At 42.4% G+C, this 17,983-nt stretch overlaps 1 protein-coding gene across 3 annotated transcripts in view; it reads right to left on the bottom strand.

The window, feature by feature from the left end:
* tspan33a (tetraspanin 33a) overlaps positions 1 to 16,768 on the bottom strand; it is a 35,385-nt gene extending 18,617 nt beyond the window's left edge. For 2 of the 3 annotated variants that reach the window (XM_080207606.1, XM_080207607.1), the window contains exons 1-2: positions 16,673 to 16,768; positions 16,445 to 16,551 (exon numbers count right to left, since the gene is read on the bottom strand). In XM_080207606.1, the coding sequence (XP_080063732.1) occupies positions 16,445 to 16,551; positions 16,673 to 16,736 (171 nt within the window). In that variant the 5' untranslated portion in view covers positions 16,737 to 16,768. Of the gene's footprint in view, positions 1 to 16,444; positions 16,552 to 16,672 lie in introns of those variants that run through there. The other variant, XM_080207608.1, reaches the window with a different exon arrangement.
* Positions 16,769 to 17,983: the final 1,215 nt, after the last annotated feature.

The raw sequence follows: 17,983 nt of genomic DNA, 5'->3' as shown, positions 1-17,983 counted from the left end.
GGTCAACTTACAGAACATGAACTACAGCGATTCAAAAAGGCAGCTCACCACTACCTTCTCAAGGACAACTAGGGATGGGCAATAAATGCTGGCCAGGCAGCGACGCCCATGTCCCAAGAATGGATTAAAAACTTAGTGTTAGAGGATTAGCAGAGTAAACACAAGGAGTTACAGGGATAGGGCCTGGATGGGATTGTTGTTAGTGCAGACCCTTTGGGCCGAATGGAAAAGGGGAGGAAGATTTGAGCAAATCAGCCCACCGCATGCTCTGGCTGCAGGCTACCTGTGTTAAATAACACTCAACTCTCAATCAGTAATTGAGAGCATACATCAGTCCATCACAGTCAAAAACAATTCAATTAAGAACAAGTCACAACTTCCATATCTAGATATGAAATGAACCAATTCTCCTGGGTCTCAACCCTCAGTCAGACTTCGACGCTTAGCCACATCGTTCCAAATTGCTACCGGATGTGTCAGAACAAAACAAAAACCCACGCAACTGCTCAGTTCTTCAACATTGGCCACATGCCAATCCATAGATAATGGTGTCCCAATGGCTAAACAGTGGATTAATGGGGAGCAATGGGAGATTCCAACCTCAAATATATGGGAAAAAACATTTAAATCATTCTTTGGATTCATTGTATTTTATTCTTGAGTCATTTTTTGTTTCAATGAGCTATAACTTCCTGTTTCCTGGTTTGGGGGATATTCCAATGATGTGGTGGGGGAAGCCCCGTTGGAAGTTCCCACATAAGGGTTTACAATCACATTGCATCGGGAACCATCCGACAAAGTGATTTAAATCACTAACTTCAGAAAGTTCTGCCAGTTTTACCCTCATATACTCAAAGAGTTAAAAAGGCAAAAAGCACTTCTAACTTAAGAGCAACTATTTTAAAAAAACCAATGACTGAACCCCATATGGGACATTCCTCACACACCCGGAGGAACCCCCACCCCTCAAATCATGCACCTTAGACCTAACAACTGATGTCTGAACCCCACCCCCAATTAACAATTCCTTTAAACACCTGCTTTGTGGCAGCTAGTACAGTAAAAAGTGCTCATGTCACTCTTTGCTGCTCTTACACCATGCAGCTGCGGGGGGGATGGTGAGGAGGAGGAGGAGGAGGAGGAGCTTTCATGGCCCTGTCTCATCTGGCTTGTGAGGAAAATCAGGCGACACAGGGGCTTTGCAATCCCAACAAGTTTAAGTCCCTTTGGACTGGCAATCCACAAGTGACTGCCACTCTGAGGAAGTTAAAGGGCCAATGTGTGATATGCCAGTGTATATAAGAAAGACCCTACAGGAAGTTTTACTTTGCATTTCAAAGGAGAGATAGCGAGGCATCTTGAGAAAAATTGTTTGATAGAGCAGACGCAGCACGGATTCGTTAAGGGGAAGTCGTGTCTGACAAATTTATTGGAATTCTATGAGGATGTGTCTAGTGCGGTGGACAGAGGGGAACCGGTGGATGTGGTGTTTCTCGATTTTTCAGAAGGCATTTGATAAGGTGCCGCACAAAAGGTTGTTACAGAAGGTTAGGGGGCATGGAGTTGGGGGTAAGGTGTTAGCGTGGATAGAGGATTGGCTGTCAGATAGGAGGCAGAGAGTAGGTGTCAATGGGTGCTATTCGGATTGGCGGTTGGTGACTAGTGGAGTGCCCCAGGGATCGGTGCTGGGGCCTCAGCTATTTACCATTTATATAGATGATCTGGAGGAGGGAACTGAGTGTAGGGTGTCAAAATTTGCTGATGACACAAAGATAAGTGGAAAAGCAAATTGTGCAGAGGGTGTAGAAAGTCTTCAGAGGGATCTAGATAGGCTGAGCGAGTGGGCAAGGACCTGGCAGATGGAATACAATGTTGGCGAGTGTGAGGTAATCCACTTTGGCAGGAATAATAGTAGGAGGGACTACTATTTAGAGGGTGAAAAGCTGCAGCATGCTACGGTGCAGAGGGACCTGGGAGTCCTTGTGCATGAGTTGCAAAAACCCAGTCTGCAGGTGCAGCAGGTGATCAGGAAGGCAAATGGGATGCTGGCCTTCATAGCAAGGGGGATTGAATATAAAAGTAGGGAGGTCTTGCTGCAACTGTACAGGGCATTGGTAAGGCCGCAGCTGGAGTACTGTGTGCAGTTTTGGTCGCCGCACTTGCGCAAAGATATTTTGGCCTTGGAGGGAGTGCAGAGGAGGTTCACTAGGCTGATACCGGAGATGAGGGGGTTGGACTATGAAGAGAGGCTGAATAGTCTGGGCTTGTACTCGGAGTTTAGAAGGATGAGGGGGGGATCTTACTGAGATGTATAAGATGATGAAGCGGATGGATAGGGTAGAGGTGGAGAGGTTCTTCCCACTCAGAAAGGTCAGCCTCAAGATAAGGGGGGGGGGGGGGTTGCGGGGGTGCAGTTTAGAACAGAGTTGAGGAGGAACTTCTTCACTCAAAAGGTGGTGAATCTCTGGAATTCTCTGCCCGTTGAAGTGGTAGAGGCTACCTCGCTAAATATATTTAAGGCGCGGGTAGATAGGTTTTTGGTAGGCAAGGGGTTATGGGGAGAAAGCGGGAAAGTGGAACTGAGCCACTTCAGATCAGCCATGATCTTATTGAATGGTGGGGCAGGCTTGAGGGGCTAGATGGCCTACTCCTGCTCCTATTTCTTAATGTTTTTATGAGTTGTTATATTCCAAGCAATAGGGAGCAAAGGGACCATCAAACTTTTGAAGTTTTCCAGCTTCCTGTTCCCTATGTGTTGGTCATCCTCTGTGTGTGAGCCTTGAAAGTGAGCGATATTGAACTATTTGACTGCTGTGGGCATCGTAGCCTGGCTAATCCTCTCCCTACATCGTTACCAGAAGCGTGGTGTACACTTTCCAGCAGGGCTCATTGGGTAGGGGTCAATAACATAAACCCATGTGCTTGCTAACAGAGTAAGAAGTCTGACAACACCAGGTTTAAGTCCAACCGATTTATTTGTTAGCAAACTCTCAAACTTTCGGGGTTTGTCCTTTTGTCAGATTCATCTGACAAAGACAGTTCGGAGATTACCAATCCTGACCCCTGTCCTCTGTTAGCAAGATGTGGAGGTGCTGGCGTTGGACTGGGGTAAATGCAGTACGAAGTCTGACAACACCAGGTTTAAGTCCAACCTGAACCTGACAAAGGGACAAACCCTGAAAGTTTGTGAGTTTACTATCAAATAAATCGGTTGGACTTAAACCTGGTGTTGTCAGACTTCTTACTGTGTTTACCCCAATCCAATGCCGGCACCTCCACATCTTGCTAACAGAGGACAGGGGTCAGGATTGGTAATCTCTGAACTGTCTTGCTGCAAGTTCGTAAAATGCCCAAAAGATAGGTGACTTCCTGCCAGATGCTTAGATTGACTCTGAAATGCCTTTGTAGCTGCTTTTCACTCTGTAAGAGGTCAAGTGCAGACTTTCATCCTTCTCAATCCTAGCCAGATCTGAATGTGTGTGGAAGGGCAGCATTTAACTCACTTTTTTTGTCAACTTTTGGAACTGTTAATTGGCCCTGTTCAATTGTTGGAGATGGAATAACTTCGTTTTGCCCCCAAAAAACACACACAACACAGTGGTGCTGAATCTATATTCCCAACAGTATGTAGAATGATCCTGCTGCTATCATCCTCTTAATGCATATGCATTCTGCAGTATAGTTCTTGCCAAGCTTGGCAGTGAACAAGAGGGTATACTGACTGTGAAATGTGCTATTTGACTGTGGAAAATGCATGCCAATTACACAGCTTGGCTAACAGCATCATCAGTTGCAGGGGCAGGAATGTGCTGAGAATAGAAAACGGTGAAAATCCTGGATATAATCCAGGATCGTGGCACTGGTTATTTGTGAAAGGAGATGGATGGTGGGACTGAATTGTCTTGCTTATTATGAAATGGAACAGTTCCTGCTGCTTCTCCATGACTAAAAGTAAAACAGTCAGTGTAGGTAGGCTGAAAGGTTGGGGATGGTTTGGGAGTAGTGAGCGCTCCCTCAATGTCTCTACAACTTTATTTAATTTTCGAACCCTTTTGCATTTGCCTCCTGGCACTTTATCCCCAACCATTCACCAGCTTTCAAGAGGTTTACTAATCACCAAAGGCCAGTGCGCTTCTGAATCCTAATTAGGAACTAGGAACAAGAGTAGGCTATCTGGCCTCTTGAGCCTGCCCTGCCATTCAGTAAGATCTTTTTGTGTCCTCAACTCCACTTACCCACCCGCTCACCATAATCCTTAATTTCTTTACAGTTCAAAAATATATCTATTTTGCCTTAAAAACATTCAATGAGGTAGCCTCAAACTACTACACTGGGCAGGGAATGCCACAGATTCACAACTCTTTAGGTGAAGAAGTTTCTCCTCAACTCAGTCCTAATCTGCTCCCACTTATTTTGAGGCCATGCCACCTGGTTCTGGTTTCACCTGCCAGTGGAAATAATCTTCCTGGTTCGTTCTTATCTATTCCCTTCATAGTCTTATGTTTCTATAAGATTTCCCTTCATTCTTCTGAATTCTAACGAGTATAGTCCCATTTTACTCAGTCTCTCCTCATTTGCCAACCCTCTGAACTCAGGAATCAGAGTAGTGAATCTCCTCTGCACCCCCTCCAGTGCCAGTATATCCTTTTTCAAATAAGAAGTCCAAAACTATACCCAGTACTCCAGGTGTGGCCTCACCAGCACCTTGCACAGCTGCAACATAACCTCCTTGTTTTTAAACTCCATCCCTCTAGCAATGAAGGGCAAAATTCTATTTGCTGCCTTAATTACCTGCTGTGTCTGCAAACTAACTTTTTGTGATTCATGCACAAGGATACCCAGGTCCCTCTGCACAGCAGCATGCTGCAACTTTTTACTATTTAAATAATAGTCCATTTTGCTGTTATTCCAACTAAAATGGATAACCTCACATTTACCAACATTGTACTCCATCTGCCAGACCCTTGTCTACTCACTTAGACTATCTATATCCCTTTGTAGACTTTGTGTGTTCTGCGCACTTTGCTCTGCCACTCATCTTAACGTCATCTGTGAATTTTGACACACTACACTTGGTCCCCCAACTCCAAATCTATATAAATTGTAAACAATTGTGGTCCCAACACTGATCCCTGAGGCACACCACTAGTCACTGAGTGCCACCAGAAAAACATCCATTTACCCTCACTCTTTGCTTTCTGTTAGTTAACTAATCTTCTATCCATGCTAATACATTACCTATAACACCGTATACCTTTATCTTATACAGCAGCCTTTGTGGCACCTTGTCACATGCCTTCTGGAAATCCAAACACACCACATCCACAGGTTCCCCATTGTCCACTGCGCACATAATGTTTTCAAAGAATTCCATCAAATTAGTCAAACATGACCTGCCCTCCATGAAGCCATGCTGTCTTCCCAATGGGACAATTTGTATCCAGATGTTGTAAATGAGACCCAAAACTTGATGGCAGGTGTTTGTTCAGTGGGTAGCAAAGTCTCATCATTCTGACTGATCATCCTGATCTGCCCCCTCAGGTCCCATGAGTGCCATTTGGAAGAAGAGTAGGAGATTTCCTGTTGGTGTCTTGGGTGATGTTTAGCCAACATCACAATGCGGATATTTGGTCTCTCTTTATCACATGCTATTCATGAGATCTTGTACGAGAATTTGTATTGCTTTTCCCTATCTTACAAGTGACTACACTTCAAAGAAAAAACCTGTATTTATGTAGTGCCTTTACTGACTTTGGGATGCTGCAAAGCATTTTAAAGCCAATGCAATACATTTTTTGTGGTGTAGTTCTTCACTGCCAGTTTCAAACTGATCCCAGAAGGGTGTGGGGAGACAATCCCAGGAAATTTTAGAATCAGTGTAAACAAGCAGGACACTAGGATGGCAGAGCTGCCATGCCTTATGTTGACAGTTAAAACACATTCTATATGCAATGTGATATCTTGCCCAACTTCACGATTGAATCTAATGTAATTGAATGGCAAAACAGACACGAATGGCCTCATCCTGTTCCTGAAAATTCACTTTGCAAAAGCTGAATGCTGTCAGCACTTGTATAGCTGTCCACTGGGTAGGCACAATTCCCCCAAACAACATGGATCTAGTTAGTACTCCCAACATGAGGAAGGGGCTTGGGAAAGATTCCTTGAACAGCGAGAGTATGACCAGCACTCCCAGTGTATGGGGGGAGCTCTGGGGTGATTCTTGCTGATTACGTTTCCTGTCTTGACCAAATCCTTCATAGTGTTTAATGAATGTAGGATAGCATTGTATTTTGCACTGCTGCCTCTCAGTGCCATGAATCCAGGTTCGATTCTGGTCTTAGCTGACTGTGTGGAGTTTGTATGTTCTTCACATATTTGCATAAGTTTCCTCTGGGTGCTCCAGTTTCCTTTCTCAATCCAAAAATATGTGGGTTAGGTTGATTGGCCATGCTAAATTGCCCCTTAGTGTCCCAAGATCTGTTGGTTAAGGGATCAGTGGGGTAAATACATGGGGCTATGGCCTGGGTAACATGTCAGTGTTAGGCTTGATAGGCTGAAAGGCCTCCTTTTGCACTGTAGGGATCCCATGATTCTATGAATAATTTTTATTTGTGATCTTTAAGGAATGGCTTGTGGATTTACAGCTTGAGTACTTTTCTAAAGTCTATTTTAGTCATAAGTAGGCTTACATTAACACTGCAATGAAGTTAATGAAAATCCCCTAGTCATCACACTCCAGCGCTCGTTCAGGTACACAGAGAATTTAGCATAGCCAGTCCATCCAATAGCACATCTTTGGGAGGAAACCCACACAGGCACTGGGAAAATGTGCAGACTGCAAGACAGTGATCCAATCTGGAGATCGAATTCATGTCCTTCAGTGGTTAGAGGGAAAGTAAACTCCTTCAGAGACAATTCAGTTGTTAAGAATTTTGAGTATTTGCACAACCACTCATGGAAGAGAGGCCAGGACCTCCTCTCGCCAGAAACTAGGCTTGGGAGTCACATCATTAATGAAAAATAAGCCCTTTGGGTTCACTGATTGCTCTCAGTGATACTAAATGTGCTGATAGAAGCCAGGTAGGATCAGCTCACCTTTTCTCTGCAACCAACATGATAGCTAAGCCTAATGTAGACTAGCAAAGTGGGCAAAGTTGCCTCAGAAAAGCAGCTGGAATAATCAAGGATCCCACATAACCCAGACATACTCTCTTCCACCTTCTTTGTCAGGATAAAGAATAGTCTGAGAATACATACCAACCGATTCAAGATCAGCTTTTTCCCCTGCTGACATCAGACTTTTGAATGGACCTACCATATATTAGGCTGATTTTTCTCTTCACCCTTTTGGTAACTGCAATAATATATTCTGCACCCTCTCCTTTCCTTCTCCCCTATGTACATAGGAGCTAGGAGCAGAAGTGGGTAAATTCAGCCCTTCAGATCATAGCTGATCTCTCCCTGGTCTCAAATCCATCCCCCGTTTCCCATATCCCTTTTTCTATTAGGAATATATCTATCTCCCTCTTGAAACCATTCACCGATTCAGACTCCACTGCACTATGGGGCAGCAAGTTGCACAAATTCACCACCCTCTGTGTAGTTCCTCCTCATCTCGGTGTTAAATCTATTGCTTCTCAACCTATACCTGTGATCTCTTGTTCTAGATTGCCCATAAGTAGTTTTGGTCTACATTTACTTTATCAATCCCCTTTAAAATTTTCTATACCTATGTATTCAATGAACAGAAAGTTTTGTCTGTATAGCACACAAGAAACGATATTTTTCACTGTATCTCAATACATATGACAATAATCAAATCAAAATAGCAATTTGTGGAAAAAGGTGGTGGCACGGTGGCAAAGTGATTAGCACTGCAGCATCACAGCAACAGGGACAGGGACCTGGGTTTAATTCCAGCCTTGGGTGACTGTGAAGTTTGCATGTTCTCCCCATCTGTGTGGGCTTCTTCCAGGTGCTCCAGTTTGCTCCCAAGATGTGTGGATTAGGTTAATTGGCCATGCTAAATTGCCCCTTAGTATCAGGGGGCTGGCAGGGTAACTACATTACATGGGGTTACAGGGATAGGGCCTGGATGGGATTCTTGTTAGTGCAGACTTGATGGGCTGAATGGTCTCCTTCTGCACTGTAGGTATTCTATGATTCTATAAACTGAGCCTATTAATAATAGGATTGTTAGAAAAACAATTTAAACAGGATGGTTGGCATTTAAAAGGTCCTTGATGTGAGGCAGAGGAACACCAATGTAGGAGGGTAGCCATTCAATCTTTTGAAGCTGTTCCTTCATTCAATTAAATCACAGTTCAGTTTATCTGAACTCCATTTACTTGTCTTGATTCTATATATTTCCCAATATCCTTACCTTTCTTATCAAAGTCATCAATCTCAATTTCAAAATTTTCAACTGACATCTCCACAGCCTCAAACAGCTTTCAATGGGAGAAAGTTCCAGATTTTCATAATAATGTCGGAGTAATACTTAAGATCACCCATCAATGGTCTAGCTCTAATTTTATGTCTATGCCCCTTTATTCTGAATTCTCTCACTAGAGGAAGCAGGTTAGTGAGAAAGAGAAGCTATCAATTGTTCTGATCATCTTAAACAATTAAATTAAATGAGCCTTTAATCTTCTATATGCAAGAAAAATGCAAGCCAAATCTATGGAAACTGTTATAATGTTATCCCTTCTCACCCCAGTATCATTCTCATTGAATTTTGCTTCAGCGCTTCGAAGGCCAGTTTGCTCTTGATGTGGTGCAGTGTCTGAAACAGATTGCAGTAAACTAAATAGTCTCCAGAGCTTTATATAACTAAGATAATTTCCACACTTTTTAGCCTCCTTGAGGAATAATGTTCAACAGGTGTCCAATGTCAAATCAGCTCTACATGTGGCCATCAATAACTCTGGATCCCTTAAGATACCAGTCATTGAATCACACACTTGCATTCAAATTACTAATGCATTCTCTTCCTGTTTCCCTTGCCTTCCTACACTTAATATATCTTCATTTGTTTTTCTGTGTTTGACAATATGATCTATTGACAAAAAGAACGAATGGAAGAGAATTATTTTCTTCTCCTGCTATGATTGTTTCACTGCATTCCTCCCCATCCCCATATCAACAATAAGACAAAGATTGAGCCAACAGATCTCTGGCATCTTTCCTGTCACAAAGCTGGGTCAGGTTGGGATAAACAAAAAAAAGAGAAAAATGCCGAAATGTTAGGATATTGGACAGAATCTAAAGATAAACAAACAATGTTGTGAAGCCTTGGAAAGTATTATAGAATGAGGGCACACAAACATTAGCTGGTTACGCTGTGGAGGGGAAGAAGTCATTCTGATCGTACAATTTTAACGAGTGAAAGGATTTCTATAATGTCTTTCTGACCCCAGGACTTCTCAAAGTGCCTTGAAGTCAATTTAGTATGTTTAGTATTGTGACATAAGAAATGCAGCAGCCTGTTTGCGCACAAGATCCACAAACAGCAACGAGATAATTACTAGAAATTCTTTGGGGCTAGTTAAAGGATAAATATTGACCAAACTAAGGGAAATTCCTCTGCTTTTCTGAGGAAGAGTGCAATGGAATCGTTCGCATCTGAAGACTATTCTTGCTCCAAGGTGTTCTCCATCCACTTGTAATGTGGAACCTTGCTTTGGGCAAATTGTTGTAATGTGGGAAATGCAGCAGCCAATGACTAGACAAGTATGTAATTAGTTTACTATAAAGCACTTTGGGTAGTGAGAAAGACACAATATAAAGACAAGCCTGTTCACTCCCCTTCATCGCAGACTCTCAAATCTTGTTCAAATTCAAAACAAAAACTGCCAAGATAGCACCTGGCACAAGAACATCAGTCTCCCATCACTGTTGGTATTATGTGTACAAATGGCGGGAGTCAGGGAGATTACGCTATACAGCCAAACAAGCTTGCCCCAAATCTGTTCTCTTGGCTGGCAGGTCTGATCTCAGCTGTCCCAATACAGACTTAAAGATGTGTTTTCAAAACAGGTCATTAGGTGAAGTATTACTCATTTGGGACATCACAAGGAACTCAAGGGCAGTGACCCATGAATGGCAGCAGGGCAATGTTCCCTCAAGCTGTGGGGTCCACAACCATGCTACAATCTTAAAAGGAACCACGCAGTGCAAACAGGCCACACACAGTCTTAAAGAACACTGGCAACAGGTGGTGCTTACAAACTTAATCCACCCATATTGAGTTTATTTTGTACAGCCCTAGGATATTAACTGTTAACACACAGATAATGCATTTGCCTCAAATCCTTCTCTGCCCAGTGAGGCAAAGGGACCAGACAACCATATAAACTAACTAGCTCAATGTCCACCTGCTTCACAGAGATCAGGAATCAGACTGCTACTGTCCTCTCGTGTTGCAGCTATTGCTGCCAAGACTGGCATTTGTCACCCAACTCTGGTTGCCTCAAAGTGGTATTGATGAACCGCTCCAGTTCTCCATGAACGTTAAATTGCCAGTGAAAACACTTTCACTCTTTTCTTCCCCATTTTTGTAAATGGGATTTTATTTCTTCCACTCTCATCCCAAAGACATTCACTGCATCTGAGCAAATTTCCACTCCCTCAGATGCTAACAACCAGCCAGCCTCAGCCCAAGTGCCAATCCGTGCAAGTACAGCCAATGGGCAACAACTGGTTACTTCATCAAGAAGAAACAGATCCAACTGATAATCACCCACAGCTAGAGTCTACAATGGGCAGTGAGAATCTGCCCTTCCCTATACAAGTCCAGAAAACATTTGTATAGCTGTGTGCATCTCTGGCTGTGATCACTATATTCAATAGAAAGCAGGCTGATCCTAGGCTGTAACCACTGGATCCAGAACTATTCAAGCATGGCTCAGAACCGAACAGCAAATGTCAATTTTACTTCCTCACCGAGAGCAATGGCAAACTTGAGAACATTCCTTTATTAGTGGCAATTTAGTATAGACATGGCAAGTATAGAACTATTAAATGCAAAAAAAAAGCTTACCAGGTCTGTTCTGCTGGATTTCTGTATAAATCACTTAGTCTAATCCCACTGTCTTACTTTTCACAGTACTCTTTCATAGGGGATTTTCACATACCTTCATTGCAGTATGAATGTAGGCCTACTTGTGACTAATAAATAAACTTTACTATCCAAACAGTTTAATATTCTACCCAGCCTAACCCCACTACCCCCCCTGCCTCACTCATATCCCTATCCCACTCAGCATAATCCTACTCTATTACTGCTTACAACCCTTACTGTTGAATATATTTCAACCTGAACAGCAGTTCACAGCTTCCAAACCACAAGAGAATATGAAGGCAAGAGCTAAGTATGTCAGGCATCTGTTTGTCCTTGGAAATATAAATATATTCATTTTATGACTTCCACAAGTGAATGTTTAACATCATGGCAACCCAGTTGCTTTTTGAAGCCACCAACCAGTGAAAGGCTGGGAAAAGGCTGTGTACATGATATGAAGAATGGTACTAAACACACTGTCCTGACCTCCAGAAGCTAATTACTGAGGATTTAAAGTTGCTTGTGTGCTAAAATAATTCCAATAATTGGAATTATGCAATGTAAATAACACTGCCATGTGAGACCTTTATAGTAACTTACATTGCTTTTGGACAGTGCCAGATATAGTCTTGGTCAGGCCCCTGTTAAATAGTTACACCAAAAAGGTATGTACCAAAACAGGACTTCGGGTTGCCACAAAAAAAGCTGAAAACATAATTATGCCTTTTAATTGTTTAATAGTAAGGTATTTGAAGTGAAAAATACAAAGTATTTTCAAATAAATGCATTTACTGATTACATATTTATCATCTGGCTGGCTTGATCCCTCTCAGATTATAATATAGTATATCCTGGAAACAATACTTAAATGTAATTTTTTAAATATTTAAGATATCACTTATTTTATCAGCATTTTGCTGATATATTAATCAGGATCACTTAATATAATTAATAATGAAATTATTTTGCAAAAATAAAAACTGATATCAGATAGAAAATGTTTTAAATTGTTTCTTGATTTCTCAAAAGCAAAATCATGAATCATGTCTTCAAATGATATGCTAAGCAGCTTATCGCTCTCTGTGCGCATGATGCTAAGTGCAGACAGTTTGTCTTGAGACATGGTTGCTCTCGGTTCATTTTTGATCCGCTTTAGCTGTGAAAATGACCTTTCTCCTGAACAATTTGTTACCAGACACAAGAATAGTTGTAATATTGTTTCCACATTAGGGAAAACTAAGTGAATCACGTCTTGGAAGACGATTTGATACAAATCTTTGTGGCAAATTTGTTCTTTTCCAGGATAATTCTGCTTGACATAAGCATGGAAGTGCTTCAGTTCCCCCATAAGGTTAATATCAACATCGTTTGGATACTCTTTTATCAAAGTTCCTACTGCTTCATGCAGCTGTGCCTCTGAAGCTTCTAAATCAACTAAAAATGAAAATTTGTTTGCAGCATAATTGTAGACTGTTGCTTTTCTTCTCAAGTTTGCTTCAAGGACATTGATTATAGGAGACTCATTTGCATCACTTCCAGTGTTTTCCTCAGCTGAGATTCTAGACTCTGTTGTGTCAGTAGCAGAGGCACTAGGCTGATTTTGTTTTGGACTTTGCTGATCACCTTGGGTTTGTGAATCCTTGTCTGTTTCTGGAGTAAAGTAACTGTCAACTTTTGGTAATTTTTTTTGAGTTGCTCTTTAAGTTGGAGCTTTCTTTTTCTTTTCTGGTATCCACTCTTAAATATTCTCTTCATTGTAAACCTTCTGAAATTTTGCGAGACCCTGAGCTGTAGTTTATTTAACTTATGCCTAAACCCTGTACTGCTGTTAGTAGAATCTTACTGTGTGCACATTGGCTGCTGCATTTCTGACGTTACAACAGCGAATGCACTTCAGAAGTGCTTCGGCTGTGGAAGATACTACACAAATGAAAATTCTTTCTATTGGGGAGCCTATTAGGTCTTACCAATGTATCAAGGCACTTTACACAATGAATTGTTTAGAAGCGCACTGTGAAATGCAGTCTGTGCACACAGCAAGATCCCACAAAAAACAGCAAGATGAGCGAGCAGGTTAATCTGCTTTACCAGACCCTGAGGAACTTGCAGTTCAATCTCAGTGCCACAGAATCGTTGCATCAACTAACAGACAGTGTCTTTACAACTCATTAATGGCTATACCTCTAACAGTGCAGTATTTCCTCAGCAGCACAGTGGACTGTAAGTCTCGGTTACATGCTTGCACTGGAGAGAAGCACAAAGCTTTTAACTTTCATAGGCAAGGGTGGCACTGTCTGATAATATTAGGCCTCAATGTATGTAACTGCAGGTACTGGTAATGTAGCCCGATAAACTATTATACTACAATGCAGTAAGGGATAAATGTTGCAAAACTGAAGCCAATGTAATCATATCTGGGGAAAATGTGGAACTTCATCCTATCATGAAATGCTACAAGATTGATGACTTTTTATTCAGTGCTTCAGGCTTCCCACCAATCATTGACAAGATACAATGGCAGTAATTCTCAAACTGGAGTCTGTGAATCCTGAATATCAGCAACGCACCTTTTATAGACACAGCCCACACTCGGTCTTTCGGGTCGTTCTTTTGGGTGGGTCAAACCAAGTAAACAAACTTAAATTACGTTCGGACAAAGAAAAAGGGGGCAGCTCCCCAAAAGAAGGGGGAACGGCCCGAACAGAAACAAAAAGTACAAAGGAAACTTAAGACACGTCAAAATCAAAATGTAGCAATGCACAGCCGACCTTACTGTTGGGCAAACTGGTGACCACCCAGAGTGCCATGGTCAAGAGTAAGTGAGTGAGCAGTAGCCAGAGGTATGCTCTGCTCTTTCTGTACTTCTAGTATCACAGTGACATACCTAGAAATCCCAGAGACCTACAGCTCCATTATCCAAGCATTCAGCTCAGAGCTTTAACTCCAACATAACCCAAATCAAATATGAAAAGGGCAGAACCTTCAAATACTCTAAATATTTTTATCTTTGCTCACTGACTACATCTGCTTCAGTTTCCACATCCTCACTCTCAGCAGTGTCTCTTGCCGTTAACTGCCACCCCATCAGTCTCAACATTCACCAGCTCAGTTCAGCAAATAGGCACCAAGATTGTGAATGGCCTGTCCAATCTGAGACAGTGGCCTAAGGGAGAAGGAAAAACAGGAATTGCTGGGCAAAAGTGAAAGATCAAAATTCATCATATCACTTTCAATAATCCTGGTTATCAGACAAAAGTGATAATGGAGGATAATTGAGGACATGGAGTTTGTGGCAGTGACTGATATTTTGATCAGTGTGTTTGACTGGAGACTGTCCTCTGTTATGCATTCAGACAGCAGTCTGTGGAGGGGTAAACTAGCAGGTGAGATTGTCTGCAAATGATGTCACCAAATAGCAGCATGTAGATGAAGAAATGGTCAGTGAGAAATCATTAAGAAACTCCAGCGATAGTGGTGCTGGGGCAGGAAACGACACCACTGCTCCCCGAGGATATAAATGATAATCCACAAGTGCAGGTTTTATTAATTCTACTAGATACAGGTATTTATCACAAATCAAAAGTAAACGCAAGGGTGCTCGCACAGGCTGAATTTGAGAACTGGATGCCTACTTTCGTAATCTCGATTCGAAGAGGCATACTCTATCCGGTCTTCGAGATCTGGGGTTTATCACAGGCCCCAATTGCTGGTCTTACATTGTCTTGACCTCAGGAGGGTAGGAGGCGGCTAGTCGTTGTTGGGCCTCGCTACTTGCCAGGGCCTAAGACTATCGACTGGGGCTCCTGCCCAACAACACAACTGAGGTATAGAACCTTAGGTGAAATTACAGATATACACGCTGGTGCACACCTAAGTATGGTCAGGGAATCCTCAGTTATTCAGCGTCTTTATTGGGGGCGGGCGGGTGTCCTATTGTCTGCTGAATTCCACATTATCAGAGTTATTGTGCTATGTGTTCATGGCTTTATCTTGATCTGGGCAATGATTACAATGAATAGGAGTATTGATATTCACCAGTCTTTTCTATGTGGAGAAATGATTATGCTGTACTGCACCAATCCTTGAGGATTTGTTGCATTATTTAGGAAAAAATCTTCAATAAAAATATTTTTTAAAATGGTGCAGAAAGATTAAACCTGAAACATTGACACTGTCTCCATATGCCCTGACCTGCTGAATATTTCCAGCCATTTTAGATTTCCAGCATCTGCTGTTTTTTGCTTTTGTATTCCTTTAAAAAAAAAGGAATGGGACAGGCCCTGTGTCAGGAATAAGCCCAGGCAGTTTACAGAATAAGTCTGTTTCTTCTGGATAAGCATGTTCAGTGTTTGTCATTTTCCTATTCGTAGCACCTCAGTGGGCAAATCAGCAGTGTCATTTTCCACAGAGACTACGCATCAGAAAATACTTCATTGGTTTTAAAGCTTGATATATACAGTATGAATGAAAGTTTTCCTTGAAGTGGGAGGGGTGAAAGATCGACAAGAGGGTATTACAGGTGGCTGTTTGATACTTACTCAATTTAAGCAATCACAAGAGGAACTCAACTTTGTCAGGTGTGTAACCTGAGGTTCAGCTACCAGGCTTCATACAAGCCAAAATCATTCCGGCAAACTTTGACACCCCCCCCCCCCTTGCCTTTTGGCTAAGATCAAACGAGATGGGGTACAATACCTTACCAGCTTGGGTCTGGTTTCTCTGCCTTGCATAGAGCATGAATTGGATTCAATTGGAATTTTGAATTTGGCTTTTGTAACAATTAAATGGGCTCGGGTCCGGCTGGTTCACTTTGAGTATTGATAAGAATGGAGTAATTAAAAAAAAAGAGAATCACTGTATCCTCTTAATGCCGTGAGCTCGTCCCAGACCAATACCACCACCGTCCTTTGTGCTGGTTCGGCAACAGTTTGCATGTTCAATTAGAACCGGGGAGTGAGTTCAATTTACACAGATCCTTTTAAAAACAACAATGTTTGTTGGCGGGGGTGAGGGGCGCTGAGAAATCCCAGAAAACTAAACATACCAAAGTGAGTTAATGGTTAACAATTTTTTTTCCCCTAGTGAGTGAACATTATTTTTCAACGCTTTGTAGGGGACCTCCAGTCTTTGGAAAATACCCATTCTTTGAACAGTGCTGCGACGAAATCCCCCAGTGGTTGGCCTGACGGTGGATTGAATGAAACAGAAGGTCTGTTGGCACTAAAATGCCTGTGCGCTTTAGTCCCCCCGGTTTGACATGCCTGGACTAAGGAGGACAGGTTGCCGAGATGCAAGTTTGCAACCTTTTAAAAATACTGAGCTCAGAACAAAAAAAAACAGGACGAATCTATCGAGAGATAACGAAAATGAATCACTTACCCAAAACAGCATGTTAAACAGAAATAGTAAATATTTAACAACGGGGTTGACGAAGGTGAAATCCTCTCCCTGCGTCCGGGTTCGAGCCATGGTTCCTGAAGATTCCCCTGGATTTAAGGTGCAATGATTTAAATCAGAAAACGATCCCGCTACAAAAAAAATTACATCGTATTAAGGCAGCATCCTCCTGTTGAAGCTGGTGTGGGAGAGGCTCCTAGTTACACTCACTGCTATTTCCTGCCACTGGTTTCAATTTAAACACACACGGTGAAATTCCCCCATTACGACCCATCCGCCGTCCCAGAAACTGATGAGCCTGCGCTGCGGATCAATCGAACCTGCAGAAGACAAGTGGTCTTCCCCAGTCCCCTGGAACCGCCCTCCATAGCATCCCATTGATCCAATTGCACCATTCCGCGTTGCCCATTCGTTCTCAGTCGATGTCCATCAGGCAACGGAACAATAGGCGGGCTCTACTTTCAGCCAGCAGGTTAGGTTGCTATTCACCTTTTCTTCGTGACGTCATTCAAATGGTTATAGGTGTGGAAGAATCTAGCTAGGTGAGTGGAGGTGGATAATTCCAAGGCGGGAATAGAAAACTGGGAACAGAGGAAGAAAGGAATTTGGAAGAGTAGAACTATTGAGGTGTCATTATGAAATGGGAATTAAGGGGGATGAAATTCAGAGTGAGAGTAGTGTAAAAGTTCTTGAAGGATTCTCAGTAGTATTTGTATTTGGACAACGGATTTATAACGTAGTGATATCTGCCAACGCCCACCCTATACCAAGACTGAGAGATACACACAGCAGTTTTAGCCTAACCAACACGGTGGGAAATCGTTGTGCTTGAATGTCTTGTTAGTTATATACCATGTCCAATTTCACTTTCTCCATTAGTATTGCTGGGGGTGTAAAATTGGTCGTAAATCTGGTCCCGGGGATTTCCTGTCCAATGAGTTAAATTTAAAAATTACCCCCACCTTATCGGAAAGTTATACTGGGTTGTGGCGAAGTTGCTGTTACTGCAGCTGCACTCCTCCAGGAGGTTGATGTGATATGTGTTAGTCAGAAGGATTTGCACATTTTATGTTAGTTGAATAGGTCACCATTCAGCTCCTGAAATGATCTTAGAATCATAGAACCCCTACAGCGCAGAAGGAGGCCACTCAGCCCATCCAGTCTGCACCGACTCACGTTATTTTACCCAGGCCCTTTCCCCTGTCAATCCTTGTAATGCCCATACATTTATCATAGCTAATCCATCTAACCTAGGCATTTTTTTTCATTAACCACAAGTAGATTTACATTTACTGTGAAAATCCCCTAGTCGCCACACTCCGGTGCCTGTTCGGGTACACTGAGGGAGAATTTAGCATGGCCAATGCACCTAACCAGCATATCTTTTGGATTGGAGGAGGAAACTGAAACACCCGGAGGGAACCCACACAGATACGAGAAGAATGTGCAAGATCCACACAGACAGTGACCTGAGCTGGGAATCAAACACAGGTCCCTGATTCTGTGAGGCAACAGTGCTAA

The sequence above is a fragment of the Carcharhinus amblyrhynchos genome, chromosome 19, assembly GCF_965287045.1.
Source record: "Carcharhinus amblyrhynchos chromosome 19, sCarAmb.v2.hapA, whole genome shotgun sequence".
NCBI classification, from domain to species: domain Eukaryota; kingdom Metazoa; phylum Chordata; class Chondrichthyes; order Carcharhiniformes; family Carcharhinidae; genus Carcharhinus; species Carcharhinus amblyrhynchos.
Note: the sequence above shows the minus strand (reverse complement) of the source record. Positions and strands in the feature narration are given on the sequence as shown.